This window comes from Protopterus annectens, chromosome 5.part0 (genome assembly GCF_019279795.1).
Source record: "Protopterus annectens isolate FY-2018-M chromosome 5.part0, PAN1.0, whole genome shotgun sequence".
NCBI lineage: Eukaryota > Metazoa > Chordata > Ceratodontiformes > Protopteridae > Protopterus > Protopterus annectens.
In genome coordinates, this window is record NC_056735.1 from 1965522676 (window position 1) to 1965549224 (window position 26549).

Below are 26549 nucleotides of genomic sequence, written 5' to 3' on the forward strand. Positions count from 1 at the left end.
AACTTGGCAAGGCTTCAAGAGCCACATTACCTTAATTCAGCATGCATCTGCTTTGCATTGGTCCCCATCGACCATCCCTCAGACTATCAAGGCTGAAACTGCTAGTCCAGTGAAAGCATATACAAAGCCTGACACTGCATGGAGTTCTCTGTACTACAAATACAGCGATTCAAAGTAAGTAAGTAGAAGTGGTGTCAGAGCAGAGTCCCAATCTTGGCTTTACTCATATTGCAAAAAGTGCTTTTCTGAAAGTATTTACAAGTTTCAAAACAGTGAAATTGAACTTTACAAACTCACACTTTCAAGAACTGCTGTAATGTAAACAAATAAAATCTGGTTATATCGGACTACAATCTTCAACTACTTGCAATACCACAACTTATTTCTGGTATGAAAATTGCAGCTGATCTCAACAAAAAAAATTTGCCACCCCTCAATCTATAAACTACGAAGGCAAAATTAGAATACAAATGAGACACACAATGTTACAATGACTTATACAACGACGCAACAGAACATTTCAGTGTGTAGGGACAACATTTGGAAATGAGTATACTGACGTGATACTGGGTGGTAGCATATTTTAAAAAAATGTACCAAGAACACTGCTATGCTGCTGTCACAAACTAAAAGCTCACACATTCCTACTAATAAAATATGCATTCTAGATAACACAAAAGGATTTGCCAAAGAGTAGCTGGAATACTTCCTAAACTTCTTGTACCAAACTCCTACACCTATGGGAGCTGCCAGCAAACGGGTAAACAACTTGTCTTACTTCATATGAGGAAAAAGGCTGATAATATAACCTTCCACCCCCCTCACAAGCTATACTATACTTAAAAACTTAACAAAAAATTCTTCAGCACTTCCTGTAAATATAATAAAAAACTACTATTTTTTTTAACAAGAATAAGCCTTTAATTTGGCTCATACATAAACATATGGTGTACACAGAATTGCCATCAACAAGACAAGTCAGTCTCAAATTAACCATCATGACAGGATAATGCATACCGAGGTTTAAACTGACAGCTTGTGTTAGTAAAGGCAGATTTAACTTCACCACAACACTCCACAGAGAAAGCCAAGCGTCTGCAAAACTTGTTCAGTGTAGCTGCAACAGGAACTACATATAACAAAAAGGACAAGGACAAGTAGTTGAAACCGTAACAAAAAGTGTGGGTCATCAAAACACACTTACCAATGACGCCCACAACCCGCTTTCAAGCACACCCCATTCCATTAAAGAGAAACAGGTGCTGTAACCTTATACCCAGCAAACCATCATAAAACAAAGGAAACAAATCAATCTCCCGGATCGACCTCCCATGAAAGTACCGCCAGGAAATTAAAATCCACAGTTTATTCACAACCACACGAAAAATATGTTGACTCTTGGTGTATTAAAAATTCCAATGTATCTACGAACCAAAGTATTGACTAACAAAAGCGCGACCAGCGCAATTGCAGCTCTGTAGAGACAACGTCTCATGTATGTTTTTGTAAATACGTTTGTTCTAACTAGTTTGGTAGCTTTATCGGTACTGGTATAAGTTTGTGTTTTTAGAACCACGTTTGTGAGGAATACTGTGCTCGACCTTGACAAACAACACTGCACTAACAGCATGTTTTTACAGATCTTCTGGTGAACAAGTTTGGCGCAGTGCTGACATTTTCTATTGCATACATTTACCAATTTTGTTCTTAATACCATGACGAGCTTGCCATCCAGTCTTATAATGATTACAGTCTCCCCCTGGTAATACTGTACGACTGTACCTACCCTAATATGACACAACAATAGTAGCAATCTTATAAGCTTATAATGCCATGCTGAACTTAGCAATCGTGCCCACATCCTCACGCTGTTGATATTCATAAGTTAATATCAAATGATATTATATATATATATAGAGTTAATATCAAAGTTCGCCGCAGTGTTGATGTTTTCAAAGGCATACATTTACCACTTTTGTTCTTTTTACCATGACGAGCTTGCCATCCAGTCTTATAACGATTACGGTCTCCTCCGGACAATTCTGTACGACTGTACCTATCCAAATATGGCGAACAGCAACAGTTGACTGGCGGTACTTTCAAGCACTTTGCATCACATTTCATGGTAACTGCTGTTACTATACTTTAAGTCCTTCTCTCGTAAACTAAGATCTCATTATGGAATTATTTCCCAATGTCTACAGCTAAACCGTACCTTCTTTGCAGAAGCCAGCTTGTTTTGCCTGCTATCGTCAGCCATCCTGACTTCAACTTTTCAGTTAGGACGAACTTGGAGACAGGACGCCGAGATTAACACAGACTTTACGTGGTGGAAAAATAAATTAATTAAAACAAATAAGTAACTAAAAATTGCGCCCTTTACCAGCCTTACCTGTACGGCGCCCTAGGCGGTCGCCTCAGAATGATACAAGGCAACTCTTGGGGGAAGAAAAATTAAATCACTGTATGGATACCTAGTGATTCTTTTGTAATACAGCAATATACGATACATGGGAACTTATAACATTGTGTACTCGTCTGCCCAATTGCATGCATTGAAGCTCTGGTCTCTGTAAAGCAAAGTCACAGGTTATGGTTCATAGTCTCGGGTGCACCAAGACACAAGCACGAAAAAAAAAAAAGGGTTCCACTGTAGACAACCTCAGTAACACTCATCTTGGCAACAAAGAAAACACAGGAATCTTGGCGTTAAAAAATAAACCGGTGGTATTACAGGAAAAAAACATGTACAATACCTTACCAATTGGGTAGGGAACGGCAGGAAGAGAAGGTAGCTGCTGTGCTGAGCTGACCGGGAACTCGAAACTTCAGTGGCTGAACGGGAACTCCTCATAGTGCCTATATGGCGGTCCGTGAATTCCTTGACTGTAAAGTAGAGGATCCAGTAGCAGGTAATATCTCCAGTTCTTCGCAAAAAGAAGAAAATACCTGCTGCTGGACCCGCTATTTATTAGGGGCAAACAAAAGAAGCTTGGGTATGGGGTGGAGGTGTTATGCAAGTGGTGGCTCGGAATGCAAGAATCCGATTGGCTGCCACCACTTGCTTAGCAAGAACTTTTTGAAATGCTTTTCGCAAAACTTCAATGTGACCTTAATGTTAAAACACACTGAATCGTAACTAGATATGATAAATTACATATTTAGTTACGATTTCAGAGTGTTTTACATTAAGTTGCAGTAAAAATTAGCAGTACATTTTCACTCGCTTGTGGAAGCACTCGGGGGGAATGGCTTGAAAACTGTATCTTCTCATGGCGCGCTCGTCCTTAAAGGCACAGGCGCCATGAGAAGGCACTCGGGGTGAATGAGTTAAGCCAAGCATGCCTTCTAAGTACAGATCCAGTGACAGCAGCCCTACAAGATGCCTCTAGTGAATCAAAACCACATTGCAAAGTATGTTTTCCAACTTGTTCAGCAGAATGCATTAAATCCTGCAAGTCCTTATTTTCAGCACAGTCAGGAATCAAAATAATTTTCCGTTTAAACAATCCAATAATATGCTGTTGATACTTTAACATAGGAAGCTGGCAGTTTAAGGCCCTAATAGCCAAGGTTGCAGAAGCGTATACCTTCTTACTCCATCTATCCAGCACCCTGGAATCTCTATTGGAGGGGGTAGGGTTTTTGGCAGTAGTAGCCTTAATGCCCTTGGGTCCCTGTGAAATAGTCTCAGGATCTGCAGTAGGATTTTTAAAAAGGAACTTGTGAGAGTCAGGAACCCTGCAATATCTATCAGGTTTTCTGGGAGCAGGAGGTAAAGAGTCAAGGGCCAAGCTAGATTCCGAGAAGGTATCATCAACAATGTCTAGTACAGGGGGGGATAGCTAAAGGCCTGTGCTGGGGCAGGAGTAGGAAATCCCTAAGCCTCTTTTTAGAATCAGAGTAATCCTGGCTTTCCCAGAGAAAATGCTCCCCAAGAGTATGCAAGGTTTCACCAAAAGAGAAATCCTCTGGAGGGGAACCAGAGGGAATAGAATCCTCTGCATCAGAATACTCATAGATAGATAAGGGTAAATCATGGTCAGAGGAAACAGACATTTCAGAATAATGATCCGAAGTATCATAAGCATATTCAGTCCTAGGTCTCTTAGAGGGGGAAGGTTGGCTTCCCCTGATTAAAGTAATAAGGTCTTCAGCCATTCTTATCATTTGTTTTTTAGGCATAGAGGCCTAACCATGCAGTCTGAGTGTCAGTTTTCTAGGCATGGTTCAAGTTTTAGGCCTTGAAGAAGAAGATGGCATCAGTTTAATATGCAAGTCAGTAGGCCTGAATACACTCTCAGAAGCTGGTGCCTGCACAGTGGCTCCGGACCCATCCAAGGTAGAGACATCCGCAGGTTCCACAGTTGAAGCATCTCGCGGCATACTGGACTCTGAATGGGTCTCCACAGAGGCCTGTGAATCTGAAGTAGCAGGCATCAGGGGCTGCAAAAGCACCTGAGTACCGGCAAACTGGCGACTAGCTTGGGAGAAGCGTCGTCGGCAGCTTTGGACATAGGCAGCCTGTCTCTGTTTTTTATCTTTGCATTTTTTCGGAATGTTGGTAGTCGGATGGCTTACCAAAAACATATCTGGATAATTGAACCGAGTACCAAAATATTTAGAACCATAAATATACAGACGACAAGTAGTTCATTGTTTAAATAAGGCACAAAACCGACAGTGAGGTACGTTGTGGTCAGGGCCTAGGCAAGGTATACAGTAAGAATGAAAATCTTTGAGGTATTTCCTTGCCACAAGAAATACAATTATTGACATCGGTTTAGAGCAAGAAAAAATTTCCCCAGTGGGGTACGTAGCTTTAGTTGAAGACTTCGGTTCTCAAACTTGAAGACAAAAATTTCGGGAGTCAGCCGACCGGCACTTGCAAACTGCTTCTGCTTCGGGCACAGCACGGCAAGAAAGACTGGGGTAATGGATTTGGCTGCATGCTTTATACCCCTGACGTCATGGAAGATGAGACAGCAACTAACGCAGGACCCAAGACTTTGATAATTAGACCGACTTGAGGGCTACTGCCCAAATGTGATGACTGCAACAGTGAAATACGAAGAACATCAGATATTGTCCTGCTCTTTGGTTGGGTTTAGTTACAGTAAGCATCAGTTTACAGGAAGATCTTGATGTTCATGTCGGGGTGTATGTTTGTAGGATTAAACTGAGGGGCAGGGCAGTTATTAGGTTTAGAAATTAGTTTGTGGGCTAAGGTTAGTTGAGTGTATTGCAGATGGTGGGAAAACTCTACCATTTTAGCTCGGTGATAGCATGGCAGTGATGAGAACGGTTTGTTTTTTGGAGTCGAATTTGGCTATTTTATTGTAACAGGATTGTAATTTATTACTAAGGGTTGTGTGCAGATTAGTAAAAATGGCACTACCATATAGAAAGGAGGAGATGATAGTGTATTGCCTAGTTTTGCTTTGGTATAGTTATCCAGGTAGAGCCTGTGGCAATATAGTTTGCCTAGTTTGAAGTGGTTTTCTTTACTGCAGTTAGGATGTGTGGTCCATATGTAAGTTTATCTATTGTTATATCTAGTAGTTTGGCTGTTTTCACTAGTTCTATTTCTGTGCCGTCTTTAGCAAGGATTTTAAAGTCAATGTCAGGTGCTTTTTGTAGAGAAAAGTAGGAGTTTAGTTTTTTGGGGGTTCTAGCACAAGTTGTGTATCGATAAGTCATGACTCGATAGAAACAAAGGCCTGTTGTGTAACTGTGAGGGGGTCAGAGAAACTGTTGGAGGTGAATATCAGTGTTGAATCATTTGTGTATTGGATGAGATTCTGGATCAGGGGGGGGCTTTGTGCAGGTCACTGATGAAAACATTGAACAGTAGTGGACCTAAAATGGATCCTTGCGGTACTCCTATATTGTTAGGTCGGTAATAGGATTGTACATTTAACCACCTTACTGACTGTTCCCTGTTCTGTAGGTAAGAGGTAAACCAGTTGACGGATTTTGGGGAGCAACCTAGTCTTGATAGTTGGTTTACTAGCTTAGTATGTGACACTGTGTCAAAAGCCTTGGATAGGTCTAGTAAGATTACTGAGGTAGGATGGCCTGCATCTAAGGCTTTGTTAACAGTGTCGGTGAAAGATAGGGCAGAAATAGTGCTATGCCCAGCCAGAACCCATGTTGAGTAGGGGATAGAAGAGCATTATATGAGAGGTGTTTAAGTAGTTGTGAGTGAACATGTTTTTCCAAGATTTTCGATAGTGGGAAGAGTACAGAGATAAGGCAGTAGTTAGAAAGATCATGGGAGTTTCCCCCTTTGTGTAGTGGGGCAACGATGGATTTGTCCATAGAAGAGGAACATAGGATTCAGAGAGTGATTCATGAGAATGTTAACTGGACATGCTTTTGCGCTGGCTGCTAGCTGCAGATATTCTGGGGGAATATCTGCAGACAGTGAGCACCGTTTGAGTTGTTTTAGGAGTTTAAAGATCAGAGAGGTGGGTACAGGTTGGATAGTGTAGGAGTTGTCTGGTTGCATATTACAATAATCTACAGGGGAGGGGGTGTTCTTTTGGTGCTGGAAAGTGTGTATTTGGGCTGGATGGGAGGTCTTTGAGTAGCTTTTCAACGGTAGAGATGAAATGGATATTAAAATCTTGGGAAATTTCTTGTGGGTTTTTTTCTGGCACAGGGGGTGGGTTTTGGATGGTGCCTGGGTTAAGCAGAGAAGAGACAGACTTCCAAAATGTTTTGGGATTGTTATATGAGGTAGATAATTTAGTACAAAAATCTTATTTTGTATCACTAGCTTTTTTGATTTGTTACGGAGTTGCTTGTAGTTGAGTTTTTGTTTTGTCATGTCTCTCAGCCACATTTTCCATGCTCTGTTTCTAGAAAAGACAGTTTGATTAGTTTTGTTAACAAGGAGGCATGGTTAGTTTTGGTTCATTTAGTACACATTGGAGCTAGGCTACTGAGAGTATTTAAGAGTTTGTTGAAATACTCAATGGCTTCATCTAAGGGGAGTATTTTTAATGGGTTCCAGTTTTGGGAGTTTAGGATACTTATAAACTTATTTTGGTCAGAGTGGGCAAAGTTCCTGGAGGTTCTATATGAGTGTGTTTTGATTGTTTAAGGGCAAGTCCTATACGTATAATGTTGGAAGGTGGTCAAAATGTATTTTAATAAGGTGTCGGAGTTTGAGTAGTTTTGGGGATGGGTTACAAGCATCCAGTCTAGGATTGATTCAGAGTCTGTTGACAAGTAAACAGAAGTTAAAATTCTGGCATCAGCTAAAGCACTAAACAGATGGATTAGTAATAATTATTTAAATGATTTAATAGTAAAAGCAGAAGATAAGTCATTATTCTTCACTCATTATTCTTATGCACATGGGACACACTAGAACTGACAGGGTTTATGCTTCTACATATTTACTTAAACTGAATTATTTTAAAACAATCCCTTGTCCTTTATCTGATCATAATGCACTAATTATTAATATATTAATGGATATAAGAACATTTCAGATTTATAGAATCCCAGTATATATGATAAAATTAAAACATAAGGGCCACTTAAGTAATGCATTTTTTTCACCTTTGAACGACAGTGGTCAATGTTAGAAAAATCTTACTATGGACTTCTTAAAAATGCATATTGAAGACAGAATGGGAAGATAGGCTAGTAATAAAAGAGTGGAATAAAGAGTTGTTAGAAATGCAAGATGAAATACCCAAAGTGAGGTTTGAATAAGAAAGAAATTAGATACTGAAGTCATTAAAAATAATGACAAAATATTAAACAGTTTTAATGCATAAAATGGAGATTTCTTTAGAAAAAATAAAATTGTACAATTATGCAAGGACTTCAAACTATCTACATCAATTAGCTAAAAAAGCAAGACATTAAGCAAAAAGGCACAAATCAGTAATATCCATAATCATCACACTTATAAGCTTAATTCAGCCATACAGGAAATGCTTAATATTTTTTAAAAATTCCATGACAATCTTAAGATAAAAATAATAATCCTGATAACTACAACCAATAGCTCTGTTGAATAAACTTTAAAAAAAAAAAAAAAAAAAAAAATAGGGAAAAATGGTAAGGCTCCAGGTTTAGACAGTTCAAGTATGGAATTATATAGTCTTCCATTAAATATTTTAGAATTACTCGGTGGCATTTTCAGGATAATTCAGTGTGACAAAATAACCCCTCCCTCATAGAAATTTCTGTAATTTCACCTACACAAATAAGGAAAGGATAAGTTTGTTTCTTCATATAGCCCTATTTCATTATTAAATGTAAACTATAAATATTTACTTTCATCTTCACTACAAGATTAAAAGATATAGCAGATTAATTAATAAAGATCAAACAGAATTTATAGTCAACAGATTAACATATGATAATATAAAAAGGGGTAGTTAACTATCTTAGATTTAGCAAAAGGACTGAACAAGAAATTGGCCCTAATCAGCTTAGATATACAGAGCGCTTTTGATTCTGTGGATTGGAACTACTTGTTTAAAATTTATGAAGCATTTGCATTTTCAGAACAATTTACTGGAATATTAAAAAAATGTACACAGACTCCAAAGCACATGCTAAAATTGGATCTTACATTTCTGAAGGATTCACTTTAAACAAAGGCACAAAAGCAAGGTTGCCCCTTGACCTATTTGCACAAGTTATCGAACTCTTTGCTAATAGTACAAGAAGCAATGGAAAACTGACAATCCTTGTTAACTGAGAATTAATCTAAAATGCAGCTTTTTCCAGATAATATTTTACTAACTATAGGAGCTTTAAAATATTTAACTGAAGAAACAGATGAGGAATTTAAAAGTTTTAAGAAGTATTGCTAAAATTTAAAAATAAAACTAAATCAATTACTAGATAGCAAGTTTAAAAATAAATATAAATATAATTGGGAAGGAAATTGAAATATTTAGGAATAAAAATCTATCATTGAAGTATTACTTAATAAAAATGAAATTAATGTTTTTCTGACTTTCAAGGATAGGTTAGCACTTAAGATGATTACCCACATTTATATACATATTACATTCAACAACTTTAATACCTAACAAAAACTTTTAAAGAAAATGGAAAAATATGTTAACTTTAATTCTTACGGTATCCTAAAAAAGCTGAGAATTGTTTATACAACTCAAATAAAGATTATGGGAATACAGTGGCATTAGCTTCCCTGATGCAGAATCTTATTCTATTGCTGCACAGTTTAACTCTATTATACTCTGGATAGACCCAACTTATACCAGTCAATGGAAAACCTTTCAGGAGCAGATTTTGCAAATATGATAAATTAGAATGATATAACAACCTTTTCAGCTAGTTAATAAAATTTACCTTAGAACAAAATTCATTTCAGTCTTTAGACTCTGCATATATGAAGCCAATTCTTAAAACAGTTACGAAACATGTTTTTAAAACACCATTAACATCATAATGGAAATTTTTGCCCTTTCCCATTGCAAACACAGCTAGATTTAAGGAAATCAGAACAATGTTAAAATTATTTTACTAAAAAGGAATGAATTAGTATCATGGTCTGTTTAGAGACAGGAAAAGGTAAGTCGTCAGAATATTTAATGAAAGATTATAAATCAGATGAATCTGTCAAGCCAGTTAATATCATGATGTAAGGAATTAAATGAATTTGAGGATAATATGAGTGAAGAGGAAAAGAACACTATTCCCCCATTACATGAATATATGAATGCTATCTTTGAAGGTAAAGTGACCTGCAAAGGAAGATTGTCCAAGTTATACAAGTTAATTATAAAGAATTTTGATGCAAAATTCTGGAACTTTTTAGATAGCAGTAGATTCAGTGACTCAATAAATGGTAATAATAATAAAGCTTTGTTACTTAAATCAGTTAGTCAAACTGAATATATACTGAAAAGTTATTTGTAAATATACACAATGTTTGGTACTCACTACAGAATCTCTTAATTTACTAAGATGATTTCTTCAGTCTGTTGGAGATGTAGTAAAAATGTAGAAGATGACTGGACACATTTATGGATTATGAAAAATGAAATGTATACTGGGAAGAGAAGTATATTTTAAGGGTTTATGGTCTGATAATTGCTCTTTAGATCAATACTAATGAATGCTCCACTTCCTTTATCTGTAAAAGCCAAATAACAAAAAATGTTCTGGAGTCTCCTGGCAGCGGCTAGAAAAGTTATTACAAAAAATTGGAAATCAAATTCAGTTCATACATTCAAAAACATTTTTGAAAATTTAACAGCACTACTATGTAAAACTGAAGAAGTTATCATAATAAGATCTATAAATCATACTAAGACTTTTAGTGGTTGAGCTAGCCTTGAAATTTGCTAGTGAAATAGCAAGACTCGGTGTGTTAAGTGTATAACATTACCTTGATGATTCAATGCATTGCTAACATTGTATAACAGTATGGGATGTTGAATTTCTTCTTGTGTATACCATAAATATTTTAAATTAATAAAAAAAAGAAGGGGAAGTGAACTGCTATGGGTATCAGTAGAGTGTTTTAATGCTGCTGTCTGGATGGTTATTCATCATCTGTAGTTACATATAGCCTTGGACCTAACTTTTGTGTTACCAAAATAATAAAAGCAATAGAGGCTGGAAAGATGCTTGATGAAACCCTAGGGTGGCATCAAAGAAGTAAGCCCTTGGGGGGATGCAGAGGTAGTTCTTTAACAACTAAGATGAAAAATGTTCCTAGCAGAATCAGTTCAATGTAGACTATTAAAACACACTCAGGACAAGTAGGAGACATTATCTGACAACAGAAATAATGTGTGTCTGAATTACTTGCAGTCTGACAGATAACCCTGTTTTGTAACAGGTGAAATGCCTGCACAGTGAACCTGTGTCAATTCTCATATGTTCAATACTTCTCTGGACAGCAAGGTCCCCAGTGGCATTTCATAATGCCTCACAGTGTAGTACTGTGCATGCTTATCTGATGGGCACCTGGTGAACATTTTGATAAAGTGCTACTATGACAAAAGGTGTTGGTCTCTCTTCCTTTGGAGTCTATACATGCTAAATGACTAGAAGAAAAAGATGAGCCCCCATCCATCCTCTAGCATAGTCTGTAACATCTACTTACTGTCTATAATCTGGCATGGTTATGTACTAGTACAGGACAGGAAGCAGTTCTTGAGTTGCACTGTGAGCTTCAATCCATAATTACTCTGTGCTCCTAATGGAATTATTATTTTTTTACAGTAATAAGTCTGTGGCTGTTTTAAATTTGCTAGGGAGACACTGGGACTGTGTACACTGAACCCAGCACCTGGTACAAAACACTGAATAAAGACAAGTAGCACATAGCCCTGACTATAGCCTTGCTCCTGCTACAGGAAGACTTCCTTGTGTGTGATAGAGGGAAACCCAAGTATGTGGGGGTCAGGGCAGAGACCAGAATATGGGATGTGCAAACTGGGGAATGAATGCACATTCCTCCATATGCCTAGTCACTACACCAAAGAATCACTGTTTACTAACAAAAGCAAATTGCTTGGTGTAATCATGCTAAATTGTCTTTAAGGATTTTTTTTCCAAGACTGCACTTGTCCAAGGCCTACCAATGCTTTCTCTTTGTTGTTCTTTTTGAGACAAAGCCTACTGAAGACAATCTTCTGTCTTTTTAATAATTTGGAAAGCACTCTATTGCCTTTATTTTGGTAACTTTAAAGCTAACCCCAATGCTAAATGTAACTACAGACTCTGGGTAAGCAGTATGAGGCTGGGAAAACATTCCAATAATATCATATTGTATAATTCTTGGAGATGACAAGCAAAAGGCATATAAAGTAATACACTGTCATTTACTGATGTCAAAACAATTCTGCCTTACTGGAAAGTAAGATGGTTGCTGACAGGGAAAAAGAGAATGTGGCAGTGATGCAAAACCTGTGCAGGTAGGGCAAACTTATCTGGGTATGTTGTATTTCTGCTTTTTATTCTGCTTTTCCTGGGAACATCCTTGCTGCATTTTCAAAGAAGTGTCTTGCCTTTCAGGTAGTTCATTTAGAATGAAGCATGTCTCACTACAACCCTCTGGAAATCCCTGCCCCATATACTAGTAAAGCAGAATTGCAATCTGCTAGCTGAGGGTGTGTGACTAATTGGTGTGGCATTTTAAAAAGCTACTAACTTATGAATTATTACAAGCTTCATTAAAGTACATTTCCTGACTGGTTACAACCTGTGTTTTCTAAAAAGTACTTTGGACCAATTATGAATAAAAGCAAGATTCCAAATGCTCTTCATATTGATCACTGCTTCAGTAGCCTTAGCTATAAGGGTTATATCCTGCTAAGGATACAACAGCTGGTAAAGCTTCAGGGCAACTTCCATATCCAAACTGTCAAGCAGCTCTACCTGATCTGACTAAGACAAGTTTGGGCATGAAGCCCTTCACAGCTTACCATCACCAAATAGTGCTCTCCCCTGAGGCTTGTGAGGATTAATAGGTGGCTTACGCTTTCCTTAGCTGGGCAAAGTTCCTATCGGGGGGAACCTCCCATTTTCTTATTCTTTAGTGTTTTATTACTTTCCTCTTCAGGAAAATTATTTTAAAGTTAAGAGTGTTGCATTTTAATGGACTGTCTCGAGACTAATGTACTTCTTAAATGGAGCACTCTGTTTCTATCAGGTTAAAAGTAGTGTTAACTAAATTATATAATATTTTCTGTTGATAAATTGTGCTTATTTTTCTGTTATGGGGCTGAAATGGTGTTTAAAAGTGCTTTTTACTGTGCTCAGTCAAAAAAAGTAATTTTTGTGGACTGGCAGTTTTTGCTGGCATTGTCACATGACTTCCGCAGGACAGAGGCACCATTTTCAGCTTGATCATGGAAAAGATTGTCAGTTCTATGGTCAGTCCTTCTTCCAACCACAAAAAGAAAAAGTTAAGCAAACCTTCTTTGCCACTACAGCAGGCCAACAACCTGACTCAGCCAGAGGTGGTTGGACTCTACTGTTGTACCTCAGATCATTCATCTTTTACCTTGGATCCCTCTGGTGTAGCACCTACAATCAATATGGGACCATGGGCTAGCCACATCTTCTGTGGCTGCTGGGTCCCCTCAGTGGGCAAGAGAGAGATGCTCTTGTTGGTCCTGTGAAAGGGAACAGAGAAGACTTCCTATTGTACCAGAAAGCTGTGGCCTTTCTCGGGGGGAAGCAGCATCTGTCATTAGTAACATGGTTGGCCCCATTTTTCATGCCAAAAAGAAACAGAAAACCAAGCGTGTATCTAGTCCTCCTCAAATTTTATTGGATAGGAGTATTTTACTGGGACTGGCTCAAGGTTTGATCCAGACTACTGATCCTACCTGTAGAGTCATTTCTGGTATAAAAGGGATTCCGAATCTGAACAGTAAGATGATTTCAGGATTTTGTCCTCAGGTTTCTTATTTAGACTCTGAGGAGAGCTCAATTTCTGGATTATTCCTGTGTTTGTGTGTGTGTGTGTGTGGGGGTCTCTCTCTCAGACTATTGCTAGAATGTCCCAGTCTTTTCTGTGGGAGAACACTGAGGTTTCGTCAGTCCCTCAGAAAATATTACAAGCTGTTAAAAAAAGGATTTTCCAGAACTTAAACCCATTCCTCCTATCCTCTCTGCTTTAGAGGATGTGCCTCTTACTGTCTGCATTTTTCTGAAGGTCAACCAGCTGTCCTTAAAAAGGCAGCTAGGATGTATAAAGTTCCTCAATCTTTTACATATTTATACACTATTCTATTTGACTCCTCTATCACTAAACACTTGATTCCAATCCTACTCTTTCTAATAAAGATGTGAAAATTGACAGTTATGGGAAAAATTGAATATTTCTACAATTTTGATTTTCATAATTTTAAAATGTCTAGCTCATATGTAATATTTTTCCTGACATATTGTGAAAGTATGAAGAATGTTTTATCTACAATTTCTTCTTGTTAAGAAAAATCTACTTTACATAACTTAGTTTTTTCTGTTGCACAGACCAAAACCCATTGCAGTGTGTGCATGGCTCTGTTAATACTTCTTCCAGGGCTATTGGCCACTGGTACTGTCTTGAGGAGGTGGCTTGCATGGCTGCATTCTCAGAACCTCCCAGATTACATAAAAATTAGACTTTAAATTCTCCCTTGGATGGAGATTTATAGTTTGTCGCGTCTGCTGTGGAGGTGGTCAAAAAGTGTTATGAAAGAGACAAGCTGGTCCAGGGAAGATTTTTCAGCCCTCCTTTTCCAAACTGTCCAAGGGATTTTTTTTCTCCTCACCCAATACTGGCAAAAACAGAATAAAACAGTCTAAACAGAATTAAGGTACACAGATGTTTAACAAGTGGCAAACTCTGTCCAAAAAGAAGCCTCAAACCTCACAAAACAAAGGACACACCAAGTCTGAATGACTGTTAAAGATACCCTGTGACCCCCTCTCATGCAGGCCCTTTTCCAGAAAGTCTGAATCTCCATTTTTCTATTTCACAACAGATTTCAAACAAATGGAATCTAAAAAGCTTTCATTACGGTTACAAATGGCAGTTTGAGGAAATTCCTCCTTTCCAAGTGGTCATTCCTCATTCTGCAAATCAGCCTCCTGTTTCCAACTGCTATTCATCACATGCTGTCCCCAGGGATGGATAGAACCAGTTCCTCCTTCCCAGATGGAGAAGAGGTTTTATTCAAAGATGTTTCTAGTCCAAAAAAAAAAAAAAAAAGAAAATACTTGGAGACCAATTCTGCATCTTTCTTTCCTAAACCTGATTATGATGATGCCCAAATTCAAAATGTCACTGCACAACCTGTTCCCTCCCCTTCCTCTTTCAAGTTTCCTGGTAACACTAGGCTTAAAAGATGGTTATCACATTCCTATTAATTGAGACTTCAATAGTTTATTCAGGCTTTGTGTGTCTGGATCAGGTTATCAGTTCTCCGACTTACCTTTCGGACCTACTGAATTAAGTGTGTTCACAAAACGTCTAGCTCAGGTTATAGCTCATTGCAGGCTACAAGGTATCCAATTTTTCTGTATTTATATGACTTTCTCATCTTTACAGAGTCTTTGCAAAATCTCACTAATCTCGGTCTTGGGTGACAGATCTCTTGTACAAGCTTGGATTCCAAGAGAACATTCACAAGTCTTTTCTGACTCCCTCACACATGATTTGTGTTCCTGGAATGTCAACTAGACACCTCAGTTCAAACAGCTTTTCTTCCACAGAGAAACAAAAAATAGATCTTTTAGATCGATTGAGATTTTTCACTCAGACTTTGTTCACTGTGAGGGAATACCTCAGGAGTTTGACTCTCAAAACACCTATGATTTGTCATGATACTGCTGGCAGAACTCCATATAAGAAAGGCACAGTGGTATCTGAAATCTCTTTGGTCCCAGCATCAACACCCTTTATCTTTTCAGATCCCAGTGTTGGGGTTTGTCAGAAGATAAATCACTTGGAGACAACAGACATACTTAAATCAAGGTCCACCCTTCATCCTCCCTGCATCAAATCAGTCAATCACCACAGATGCTTTGGACTTTGCTTGGGAAGCAGTTGCAGAAGAGTTAAAGTGCAGGGGGTGGGGGACCGCAAAAACAGATACAAGCAATAAATATCAAGGAGATGCTTGTCCTGATTAAAGCATTCAATTCACTGAACCACCTTTGGTTACAAGATAATACCACAGTGATTGCAATTATACAGCCAAACTGGAGGCTAAGCTCTCTCACCCGAAGACTGGACCAGACAGTCAAGAGGAGAAGGGAATTACTTGCATCACACCACCAGTCTCACATAGACCTATGAAACCAGCACTGGCAAAAAACACACAAATACATGAAAACATACTCGGAGGCTCTAAATAGAAATCTGCAAAAGCAACACAGACCTCCAAAGCAGACATCCAAGCAACCTCCATCCCCCAACACAAACCATGAAACACATACTTCACAAAACCAGTGTGCCACGCAATCACAGCCCTTAAGGCAAAATAGGCTATCTGCCTGAGCTTCCCTCGGGCAGATAGCCTAGTACTTACCTATAACATACCCAACACACTAGTAATAGGTGACTCTATAGTCAGGCACACTGACGTCCCACTCACTAGGCTGAACAAGGAGAAAGTTACTGTTAGCTGCCTGTCAGGTGCCAGGATTCGCCACATAACACAAGTACTTAGGTCACTCCAGAACAAGTATAAATACGACTCTGTCATTGTCCATGTTGGTGTGAATGACCTGAGTTGTACCTCCCTGGACTACATGGAGAGAGACATGGAAGAGCTCTCTGATCACGTAGCCCAGGGTGGTATGACCCTGACCCTGAGTAGCATCCTGCCCTCACCAAGAATGATACCAAGGTATAAAAAAAAAAAAATATTGGCTAAGATTCTGGTGTCATTCAAAGGGGATTCAGTGTCTGTCAGCCTGGGATGCCTCGACAAGCCACGCTGCTTGGCTAGAGACAGCTTGCACCTGTCACCCTTAGGCTTTTGAATACTGGTCAAGGCTTTTGCCACCCTCATAGTGCCTTTTTTAGGCAAGACTCAAAAGACAAACCCACCGCCGTAAATAGCACAAGTAACAAAAAAACTGAGGGTAATACTACTCAATGCCAGAAGTCGAAACCTCAAAATTCAAATACTCAAGACACTCCTCAGTATGGAGAAAATCGATATATGTGCAGTAACAGAAACCTGGCTTAAGGCTCCAGAGAGCAGCCCAGCACTACCAAGCTACAACTCATACCATATATTTCAGCCACAAAAACCAGCTCAAAATACAAAAGGCGGGGGCATATCCAAATTCATCAAGGATACCTACACTTCCAGGTTAGTGGCACAGCACGATGTTTCAGAGATCATCCACGTGCAACTAACAATGGGCAGAACTGCAATTCAAATTGTAGCTTGCTACAGATCACCCACCATGTCCCAGGACCCCCATTCCGCATTTCTGGAAACACTGGGAAACATAAAAGTCCTACCAAACACCCTGATATTGGGTGATTTCAATTACCCAAACATTAACTGGGAGAACTACTCAAGTAATAACTCCCTTGCCCAACATTTCCTAGAATTTATGAACTCAAATGCCCTGGACCAACTGGTTAACACGCCCACCAGAGGTGACAACATATTGGACCTGGTTATCACCAACATGGGTGACCGGTGTTCCACACCGGAGGTCAACCCCTCGCTGGTTAGATCTGACCATAAACTTATCACTCTGGATATCCACATTCCGCCCCCACCCCCAGTCAAAGTAACCACTGTGAAAAACTTTTCAAAAGCAAACTTCACGTTACTTAAGACCAAGGTGGGACGTTTCAGATCCCCCATGCTAAAGGATAATGCTGCCCAAGCTGCAAAATCCTTTACTAATGCACTCTATGGGCACCTACAAGAATGCATGGATTGTGCTATCCCAAGCAAAACCAAGACCTACTCCTCCAAGAAAAGAAAACCAGTCTGGTGGACCCCAGCCATAAACGAGCTATACAACAGGAGGAGGAAACTAGCACAGAAAAAGAGTAAACTCCCAAGAAGGGAAGACGTCCCTGAACAGTATCAGCAAGAAACTACGATCCCTCATAAAACCATCCAAGGCTAGCTTCAAAAGAAAAATTGCCAAGGACTCCACAAGATAACCACAAGGCATTCTTTAGCTATGTCAAGAATCTAAGTGGCAATTCTCAGATCTGCTCGGAGTTAGTGCAGCATGGCACAAAATACACTGAACTGACTGATATCGCCAACATCCTGGCAAACAGGTTCAGTGCAAACTGCACCCCCCTCTCACCCCCAAAAGGGGCAATAACCATACCAGAAGAATGTAGTGCCCCTGAAATCACAGACACTCAAATTAAAACAGCCCTCTCCACAGCCAAAAACACAGCGTCAATGGGACCGGACGGTGTCCCAGACTGCGTCCTACACAAGCTCAAAGATGAACTAAAACCCCTCACTTAAACACACTGTTCAAACTCAGCCTCTCCACAGGCTACGTGCCCATAGAGTGGCGCACAGCAATAGTTATTCCACTCCACAAAGGTGGAGCCACAACAGACCCCAGGAACTATCGCCCTATATGCCTGACTAGCTTGGTCTGCAAGGCTATGGAGCACATCATCATGGATCTCAATAACAGAGACATTGGGAACCTCCAAACACTGAAGCCTACCCAGTTCGGCTTTAAGGGCAGATCATGCCTCCTAAACCTGATGGACTTCTTTGAGACAGTTACCAAGACTACAGACAAGGAAGAAGTGGTCCACACAGCCTACCTAGACCTCTCAAAGGCCTTCGACACCATTCCACATTTTACTATTATAGACAAGCTCACCAGCCTGAACATAAAACCCCTACGTCACGAGATGGGCTGCCAAATGGCTCACAGACAGAACCCACATGGTAAGAGTTGTGGGAGCTAGGTCTGACTCAAACAGTTACAAGTGGTGTTCCCCAGGGCTCAGTCCTAGGACCCCTCCTGTTCGGCATATACCTCTCAGATGTACAGGCAAGCACAGGAGGACTATGGCTGACCAAATTCGCAGATAACTGCAAACTAGGGGCTATAATTGCTGTTCCGGCTGACACAGACATCCTCCAAAAGCATCTCACTGAGACAGATACTGGTGTCAAAACCATGGCCTCAAGCTAAATGCCAAAAAGTGCATAGTCATCCCCTTTGGAAAAAACAAAGTACCCAAAAACTACCACATAGGTGGTAGCCCCCTAAATATGAAGAAATAATAAGGGATCTGGGGTCCCAAGTAGATAGTAATCTCTCCTTTGATAATCACATTGTCAAAGTGGTTAGAAAATCCTTCACATCACTCATCAGACCCATCAGAGTACAATGCCCCATTTGGGATGTACCTTACAAGACACCTGCAACAGCTGGAAAGACCACAGAAGTACATCACCAAGAGGATCACTGGCCTCAAACAGATGCCCTATGCAGCTCGAATGAAGAAACTCCAGTTGTACTCGGTTGCATAGCGCCTACTCAGAGGTGATCTCTGCCTGACATACAAGGCCATGTCCAACCCAGAATTGATGGACATGCTCCACCTAAATCATATCCCCTCGAGCCACACGCTTTAGGGATCTAAACCTCACCACAACAATAAATAGGACGTGCTGGAGGGATAGATTCCTGTCCAAGAGACTTCCCATGCTCTGGAACAAGATTCCAATCTACATTAGGCAGAGCTCCTCACAAATACTCAAGAGAAACATTGACAAGTGGATAGGAAACAAATTTTACCCTGGGGATCACTTCAGTGACTCTGCTGGACAGAGGCATAGGGAACTAATCTAAGGGGGTGGCGAAAGCCACCACATTCCGGCTAGGCTTATAAATGCCTTTGGGCAGATAGCCTAGTACCTACCTATGAACATATTTTGACCACCTTATGCTATCCTCCTCTTCTCTAGCAAACTTCAAGTGTATTACTCCATCAGACTTACAAGATGAAGGATCTTTCATAAATGCGTTTGCTTTCCTTATCTTTTCACACTTCTGTTAGGTCTTTTAGCCATTTTTAGATGCACCCCCATTAGTAAAGTTCTTAAATTTTCTCCGCTTATTAAATGTTTCTGTTTTTAAATTTTACTTTTCTGCAAAAGTAAAAACTTTCATTACTTCTGCTAAACACATTAAGTGAAAATCTTCAGAAGCAGTTTTTTCAGGCAAAATTGGCAATTGTACTTGTCAGTTTTTTCTTCTTTTTTTCTCAGGAGATGAGATGTCTTTAAATATTATGACATTTATATAAAGTTACATAAAAGTAATACAGATAAAGTAGACCTATATTTTTCAGTTTTGAAAATGTTATTTTGTAGGTGAACGTTATTTTGCTTGACATGTAGATTTAATACAGAATATTAACTCTGATATTTAACAGGTAGAACAGTAAAACAGTGTAAATTCTGAGTTAAATGAAATAAACAAATGCTATAAAACACCCATCCACACACTAGTGTACAATGATTTCACATACATGTACATAGAAGTACTTGTAGACAGATACCTGCTGCGTTGCTGTGAATTAGGCTGGGATAATGGGGTGGGAGACAGAGCAGGCTGTGCAGGAGGTGGTGGCACAGATGCTGCCGAGGACCAGGATGCTGATCTCAGAGAGCCTGTGGAGGGTGGAGGCAGTGAAGATGGAGTTCTCATATATGGGCGATTGGAGGTGGAAATTACTGAAGGATAGCGACCAAAATCCTGCACTGAAGATGATGAAGATGAAAGAGCCATCCACGGAGGCTGTGACAATGAGGTTGCGCGTGGAGAAACAAGGTTGTCAAGTGATTCCCCTCTAGAAAGAATTAAAAAATGTCATTTACAAGAAAGTAAATTCCAGTGTCTTACACACTAAAATTGAGTCAACGATTAAAAGATTTTACAGTGGTAGACAGAATACAACTGGTTACAGTAATTTTACAGATTATGACACGATTGAACTGAAAATGAACCATGATCGCAGAGTTATTTGTAATGACACTTTTCAGTTTAATTTCTACTTCTTTCCATTCATTACTGAGCAAGTAAGACTGAGGTAAAAAAACTAGGATCAACATTAAACTCCTAACTTTCAGATTGTAAAAGATTTTGTTGCAGCATGGTTTGACAAACCTTTATGGAGTTATTTTAGTACTCTACCCAGCATAGAAAGTCATATTACATAGAGCTTCTGAATCACTGAGCGGTCTAGTTCACCTGTGTGCAGATTTATCGAAATTCTGGCATAAAACAGATCATACCTTCTCAATGTTCCAGGTAAACTTGCAGTATCTGAAGACTTTTGGATAACACTAGAACTCCGCTGCCTGATCCAACTGTTGTCATTGAGCAGCTGGGTCTTCTTCTTCATCTCATCAATGATTTTCTGCCTCTCCTGTTCTGCTGGCGTATGGGAATAATCCTGAAAAGACCTCTGCCTTGAATCAGCTCCAATCCAACTTCTGTCTGAGAACCCACTGTTGGCTAAATTAAGGTCATAAATCTGTCAGTATAATAATATATTTCAGACAGCAAATTTTATTCACCACATTGCCCATTTCCTAGCAAGATGTGGTGACACCCAACTTTATTCCCTTTGTAGTGGAGATTATATAGCATTAATAGGAGCATGTGCTTACTGAACTTACTACAAAATGAGTAAGCTCTACTCTGTGATGTCATTTCTATAGTGGGTCAGGGTTTTGATGAGAAGCCAAGTTACGGTCATTCCCAAATGCCAAATTATAGCCTTCGATTCCTTGTACCGTTTTTTTTTTTTTGTAAGGAGGCACAACACTTATCCTGTCATGCAAGTTGTGTCTTTAAGGTGCGTCATTCAGCTACACCAGCCCCCCCACCCCCACCCCAAGCTGATGCAAGTATGTATGGACATGACACCTACACTTAAGGTACTGGCACAGACAAGTTGTAGCAGCCAATGCTTTATTCACTGTCCTGCTGGATTATGTACCAAATACAAATGTGTAATCTGATTACTGATAATTAAAGATGTACAGCTAACGTTTGGAAAAATGCAGTAAATAAATAAAAACATGTAAACTGATTACAAATTAAAAGTTAATTACAAAATGAATTAAATACATCACAGATATGATTCATTAGGCACTTGATATTTGATTATTACTGTAATTCACTTCATCACAGATTAGCAAGACAGCACTTATCCATGCATTCACCATTTTTAAATGTATATCTAATTTTTAGCTCTTGGAAAGCCCCCCCCCCCCCCCCCAAGGAAATGCATTCTAGCACAAACATTTGTAGCTCACTGCTCTCTGAAGGTCACAATATGACAGCATGTTGCTGTTTGTCTACCCAAAGTACGAATAACCATGCTTGAATTTAAAATTATGAATCTAACCCTACAGTTAAATTAAACCCTACTGCAAAATCTACAGTTAAATCTAACCCTACTACAAAATTAAAAACATTACAACGCTAACTTAACGTGCAGGATAAACTCTTAGTTTGTGAAAGAAAATAGAAGTATGACTATAATGCATTCTTTACTCATATCACGGATTACAACTTTTGGAAAACCAACCAAGAAGTCAGGATCGGGTGAGACCACCTCCACCAGGAGACCATTCAACACTGGTGCACCCCAGGGCTCTCTGTTGGGGACACTCCTGTTTGGCATCTGCTTCTCAGAAGTAATGGTTAGTATCAAAGGCCTCTAAGCTTACCAAGTTCGCAAATGACTGTAAATTGTGAGCTAACAAATTCCCCCCATAACAGCAACATCCTATGAGAGGGTCTAACACAAATGACTGGTGCCAAAGACATGGATTAAAACTCTAAGCAAAGACATACATTATGGTGCCTTAGGGAAATCCTCCACTCAAGCTAATTACTCCATCAATAAAACATTCCTAAGAGTTAATGATAGTTAAGGATCTGGGAACAGATGTAGAAAGTAATCTGACCTTCGACCAATACGTACCCAAGAAAAGAAAACCACCCTATGTCTCCCATCTCATAAGAAATGGTACAGCATCCAGTTCCAAGGAAGTTATAGTGCCACTCCACTCGGCCCTTATTAGACACATCACTGATTACAATGACCCCTTTGGCATGTACCCAACCAGGCACTTGCAACAGCTAGAATGCCCTCAAAGGCTTCTCACTAGAAGAATCCAGGCTATGAATACCCTGTCCTGCACAGATCACCTTAAGGTCTAATCTCTGCACTCAGTATCCTACACGTTACCAAGGGGCAATCTATACCTAGCTTATAAGGCATCCTCAGATGCAGCTCCAACAGTCGCCTTGCACATCTGCAAAACAAAGCACCAGAAGCACTATATCCAAGGACCTGATCTTTGTCTGTGACATAAATAGAATATGCTGGAGAGACTGATGTGTGCCTCAAGATTCTCGTGGTATGGAATAAGCTATCCAAGTGAAGCAGAATTCATTCCTAAGCCGAGTCAAATAAAACCCTGATTATTGGTTCAGAAATCACAAATTTAACTATCTGGCCCCCATGTCTCTGATGGACAATGGTTGACAGTAAGTAAATTACACCTCAACTAACATACTCCCCCCCCCCACATAGCCATTAGCTGCTACTTTACTAAAATCCCTTACAATACAGGCTTCCACGGAACTCTGAAACATAAACAAGGTTGGGTTGCACGGCTAGATCTGTAAAGATCCCAGTGGTCATTAGCCTACTATAAATCTATGAACCATTGTACTTTATCATTTTAAACAGAGAAATCATCTAGAAGAGATCTACAGATAATAACATAACATACCTCTCAACACAAGACTGGACAAACAAAAATATTGGGGGTCAAAAACCCCAAATCAGGGACAGATTTTAAATCTTGCTCTTGCAAACTCGGAACTTGGATAAAACAGTTTCTATCTGCATGCATTTTCTGAAGGATATACAGCCTGAAATGGTTCACCCAAAACCTAAATTTCATGAGGATGAAACCAATGAGGCAAAAATCTGGACATTCTGTGAAAATCCTCGACAGTTGAGAGGTGTGGCTAGTAATATGTCCTTAGTACAATTAGTCTGGCTAGTCACATAGACTGTTGCATGTTATTACATGATACAAAACACCACTTCCCAACAGCCTTCTTGTCTGCCCTATGCCAGATGGCAGGCAAGCCTTTAGTGCACAGATTCCTCCAGCCCAGACAGCGATCTCAAAGTTTAGTCATTCCTTATATCTTCCTTGCCACTTTTCCCACCTGCCCCATAAAACAACTCAATCATTTAATAGCACATTGCTGAAAGCACAGTGTCTCCCCAATATGCCAGTGAATTATCCTGCGCTAATATTTAAGCAAAACAAATGTTAAAAGTTATTTAATCTAAAACAAATGCTAAAACAGTTTTGGTGAATGCAATATTTGTCTGTCTGGCTATACCTATGAAATCAAACAGCAATCAGAATGTGATTAATGGTGCTTCAAAGATCCTTTCAAATTGTGTAAACGTAATTGAACTTTAATTACAACTGGTTTTAGGATACTACTTCTGATCTAACAATTGTGCAAATCTGGACAACAAATTCCAATTGTTAAAAAAGGAGAACAAACAGTCTTCTTGATTTAGATATGGAAATGTACTTTTTATACAATTCTAAAGCTATTTACACCTGGTCCATGAAGAATTCTATACGTGACAAAAGGATAAAATTCATAGAATAATGTGAACAAAAGTCTTCTATCTGCAAAACTGGTTACTGCTAATGACTCATCCACTTTCTGATTAGGCAGTTCTTGTTCTTCACAGGTTTTTCCTCAAAGCATACACAGTAGAGTATGAAGAGGGTAACTAGCTTTTTAGAATCTGTTTTCTAAATCTGCATTCAAAAGCCATGAAATGCATTGTACTTATTTTATTAAAATGCCCTTGACTCAAGCGATTTTCTTAAATCCAAATTCACTTTGTTTGCTTCAGAGACCTACACTGTTCCTATCATATTACCTAATCTATTCAACTAAAGGTAGCTGTGAGTGGAGTACTCATTTAGAATGTAAAGGAAATTAGCTGGGTCTCATCCAGGAGGTGCAGACTGTATGCCCTTAATTTCATCTAGTATTGTCAAATTAGATGTCTTCTCATTCCTGCACGATTCCTTTTCCAACAAAATCATAACACTTACTCTGTTAAGCTATACGTTAAGGTACAGGAGAAATGAAATCAATGCACTGGATTGCTCTGCCTAATGTAAAAGACTCAAGACACCTGATCAAAAAATGGAGAAGAGGACTGACAACTAATAGCAATATGGGAGTACTACAAATTCTGTAACAAGGAGACCACACTGCCATATTCTACAGTAATACAAGGAGAAATCTTTTAAAATCCACAGCTGAAGTGAGAAAGCAAATTCCCAAGGGATAGAAAGCCACAGAGCACATTGAAGTCCTGAAAATCTTACAATAAAATACTAGTACTTCAGATGTGATAACTACAAGCAAATATTTCAAATACAAGGCTAAAAAATGTATTTTAAATAATCGACTTTCTTTTCACAAAACGTCTTCAGTATATCCCCCTCTGTCTTTGCTACTGTAATGCTTACAAAACCTAAAGTATTATTCATGAAAGGACACAAATGCTCTAGAATTCACTTATTCCACTGCTGCAGGGTATACTTTTAACTGCTAATACATTCGTCCAGATTTGCAATATAATTACTATTTGTCCAGATTTGCAATACAATTAATGAAGCTATCAAATTAAATACGATTAAAATTTTATTTATAGTCAATTTACTAATGAATTCACTTGTGTGTTCCCACCTATATCTGGGTTGGCATACTTCATCTGATTAAGTATTTGCCGTCTTTCCACTTCCAGTTCGGTTGCTGCCATCTGCTGTTTAAACTTTGTACTCCACTTTCGCTTATGCTCTTCTTCAAGGAGCCACTGAGCAATGCCACCCGATGGTTTGACATAAAAACCTATACACATTTTTCATACATACACATCTGTTTATAAGTTAATTTTTTTCCTCCAGTGTGTTGGAGTTAACTGGCTACTTTTGTGAGGTAGAACCCATGGTCATTGTTAATTATGTTCAGAATAAAACAAAATAACCTACAGATTTCTCTGCCACTAAATATATCTGTGGCAAATATTAAACAAAATTGTATTATGAAGAGGTACAACATGCTATACTGCAACCACAACAAAAATATTCATCAGTTGATCTAATGGCTGTAACACTCCTGAATTGCTAGAGATAAATTAACCATTTAGTACAATACGGAAAACAATTTAAATCCACAAGAGTAAACTTAACCGTGTTCTCAAAATTAATTTCAATAAATATGAAAAATAAAACAATTTGCATGTGCATTTTTTTGCACAACAGCTAATTTTAATTTTGTAATACTGGTACAGAACATTAAACAAATATTACTCCAACCCCCAACAAAAAGGTACCTCACCCATACATAATGCATTGCATTCTCTGTTGTGACTTCAAAAATGATTCTGGAAAAGTATCAGGACTAGAGTTTTCATTTGCAAGTACTTATTTTTCAATTCATTAACATGAATAGAGACTTTTCAGACACTGCGATAACAATAAAAATCAAATGTGTATTACAGAATCTTACCGTGTTCACTTGAAGAATCCACTTCATCTAGCTCGGTTGTTGATTTGGATTTTGTCCTAAAATGAAAATGATCTCATTACAATTCCCATACTGACTGATGCAGCACTAAATTCAGACAATTCTTAAACATATTATCAAAAACTACAATCAAAGAAAATACAACATTCCTCATGCAATGAAAGCATATACACTGTCTGGGTTCTCATCAATGACCATGTTATCACATGATATAAAATAGTTTTGTGATAATTGAGAACTGTTGAATATTTGTCAGGTTTCATCTAGTCAGTGACAATAATCATCCACTTGAAAATGCATTTGACCAAAGTCAAAGATGGCATCATCCTCAACATGCTTACTTCAAATGTTACATACCGGATTCATAAATATTGGCATAGTACTCCAAGGTTACCAAAAGCATTGGT

The 26549-nt window shown here is 38.8% G+C and overlaps 1 protein-coding gene across 11 annotated transcripts in view; it reads right to left on the reverse strand.

Moving 5' to 3' along the window:
• The window catches only part of LMO7 (LIM domain 7), a 921898-nt gene that overhangs the window by 72115 nt on the left and 823234 nt on the right, over positions 1-26549 (reverse strand). For 9 of the 11 annotated variants that reach the window (XM_044071726.1, XM_044071729.1, XM_044071732.1 and 6 more), the window contains 4 exons: positions 26125-26180; positions 25303-25464; positions 20772-20994; positions 20036-20326 (listed from right to left, as the gene is read on the reverse strand). In XM_044071726.1, the coding sequence (XP_043927661.1) occupies positions 20036-20326; positions 20772-20994; positions 25303-25464; positions 26125-26180 (732 nt within the window). The remainder of the gene's footprint in view (positions 1-20035; positions 20327-20771; positions 20995-25302; positions 25465-26124; positions 26181-26549) is intronic. The other 2 variants (XM_044071733.1, XM_044071731.1) reach the window with 1 other exon arrangement.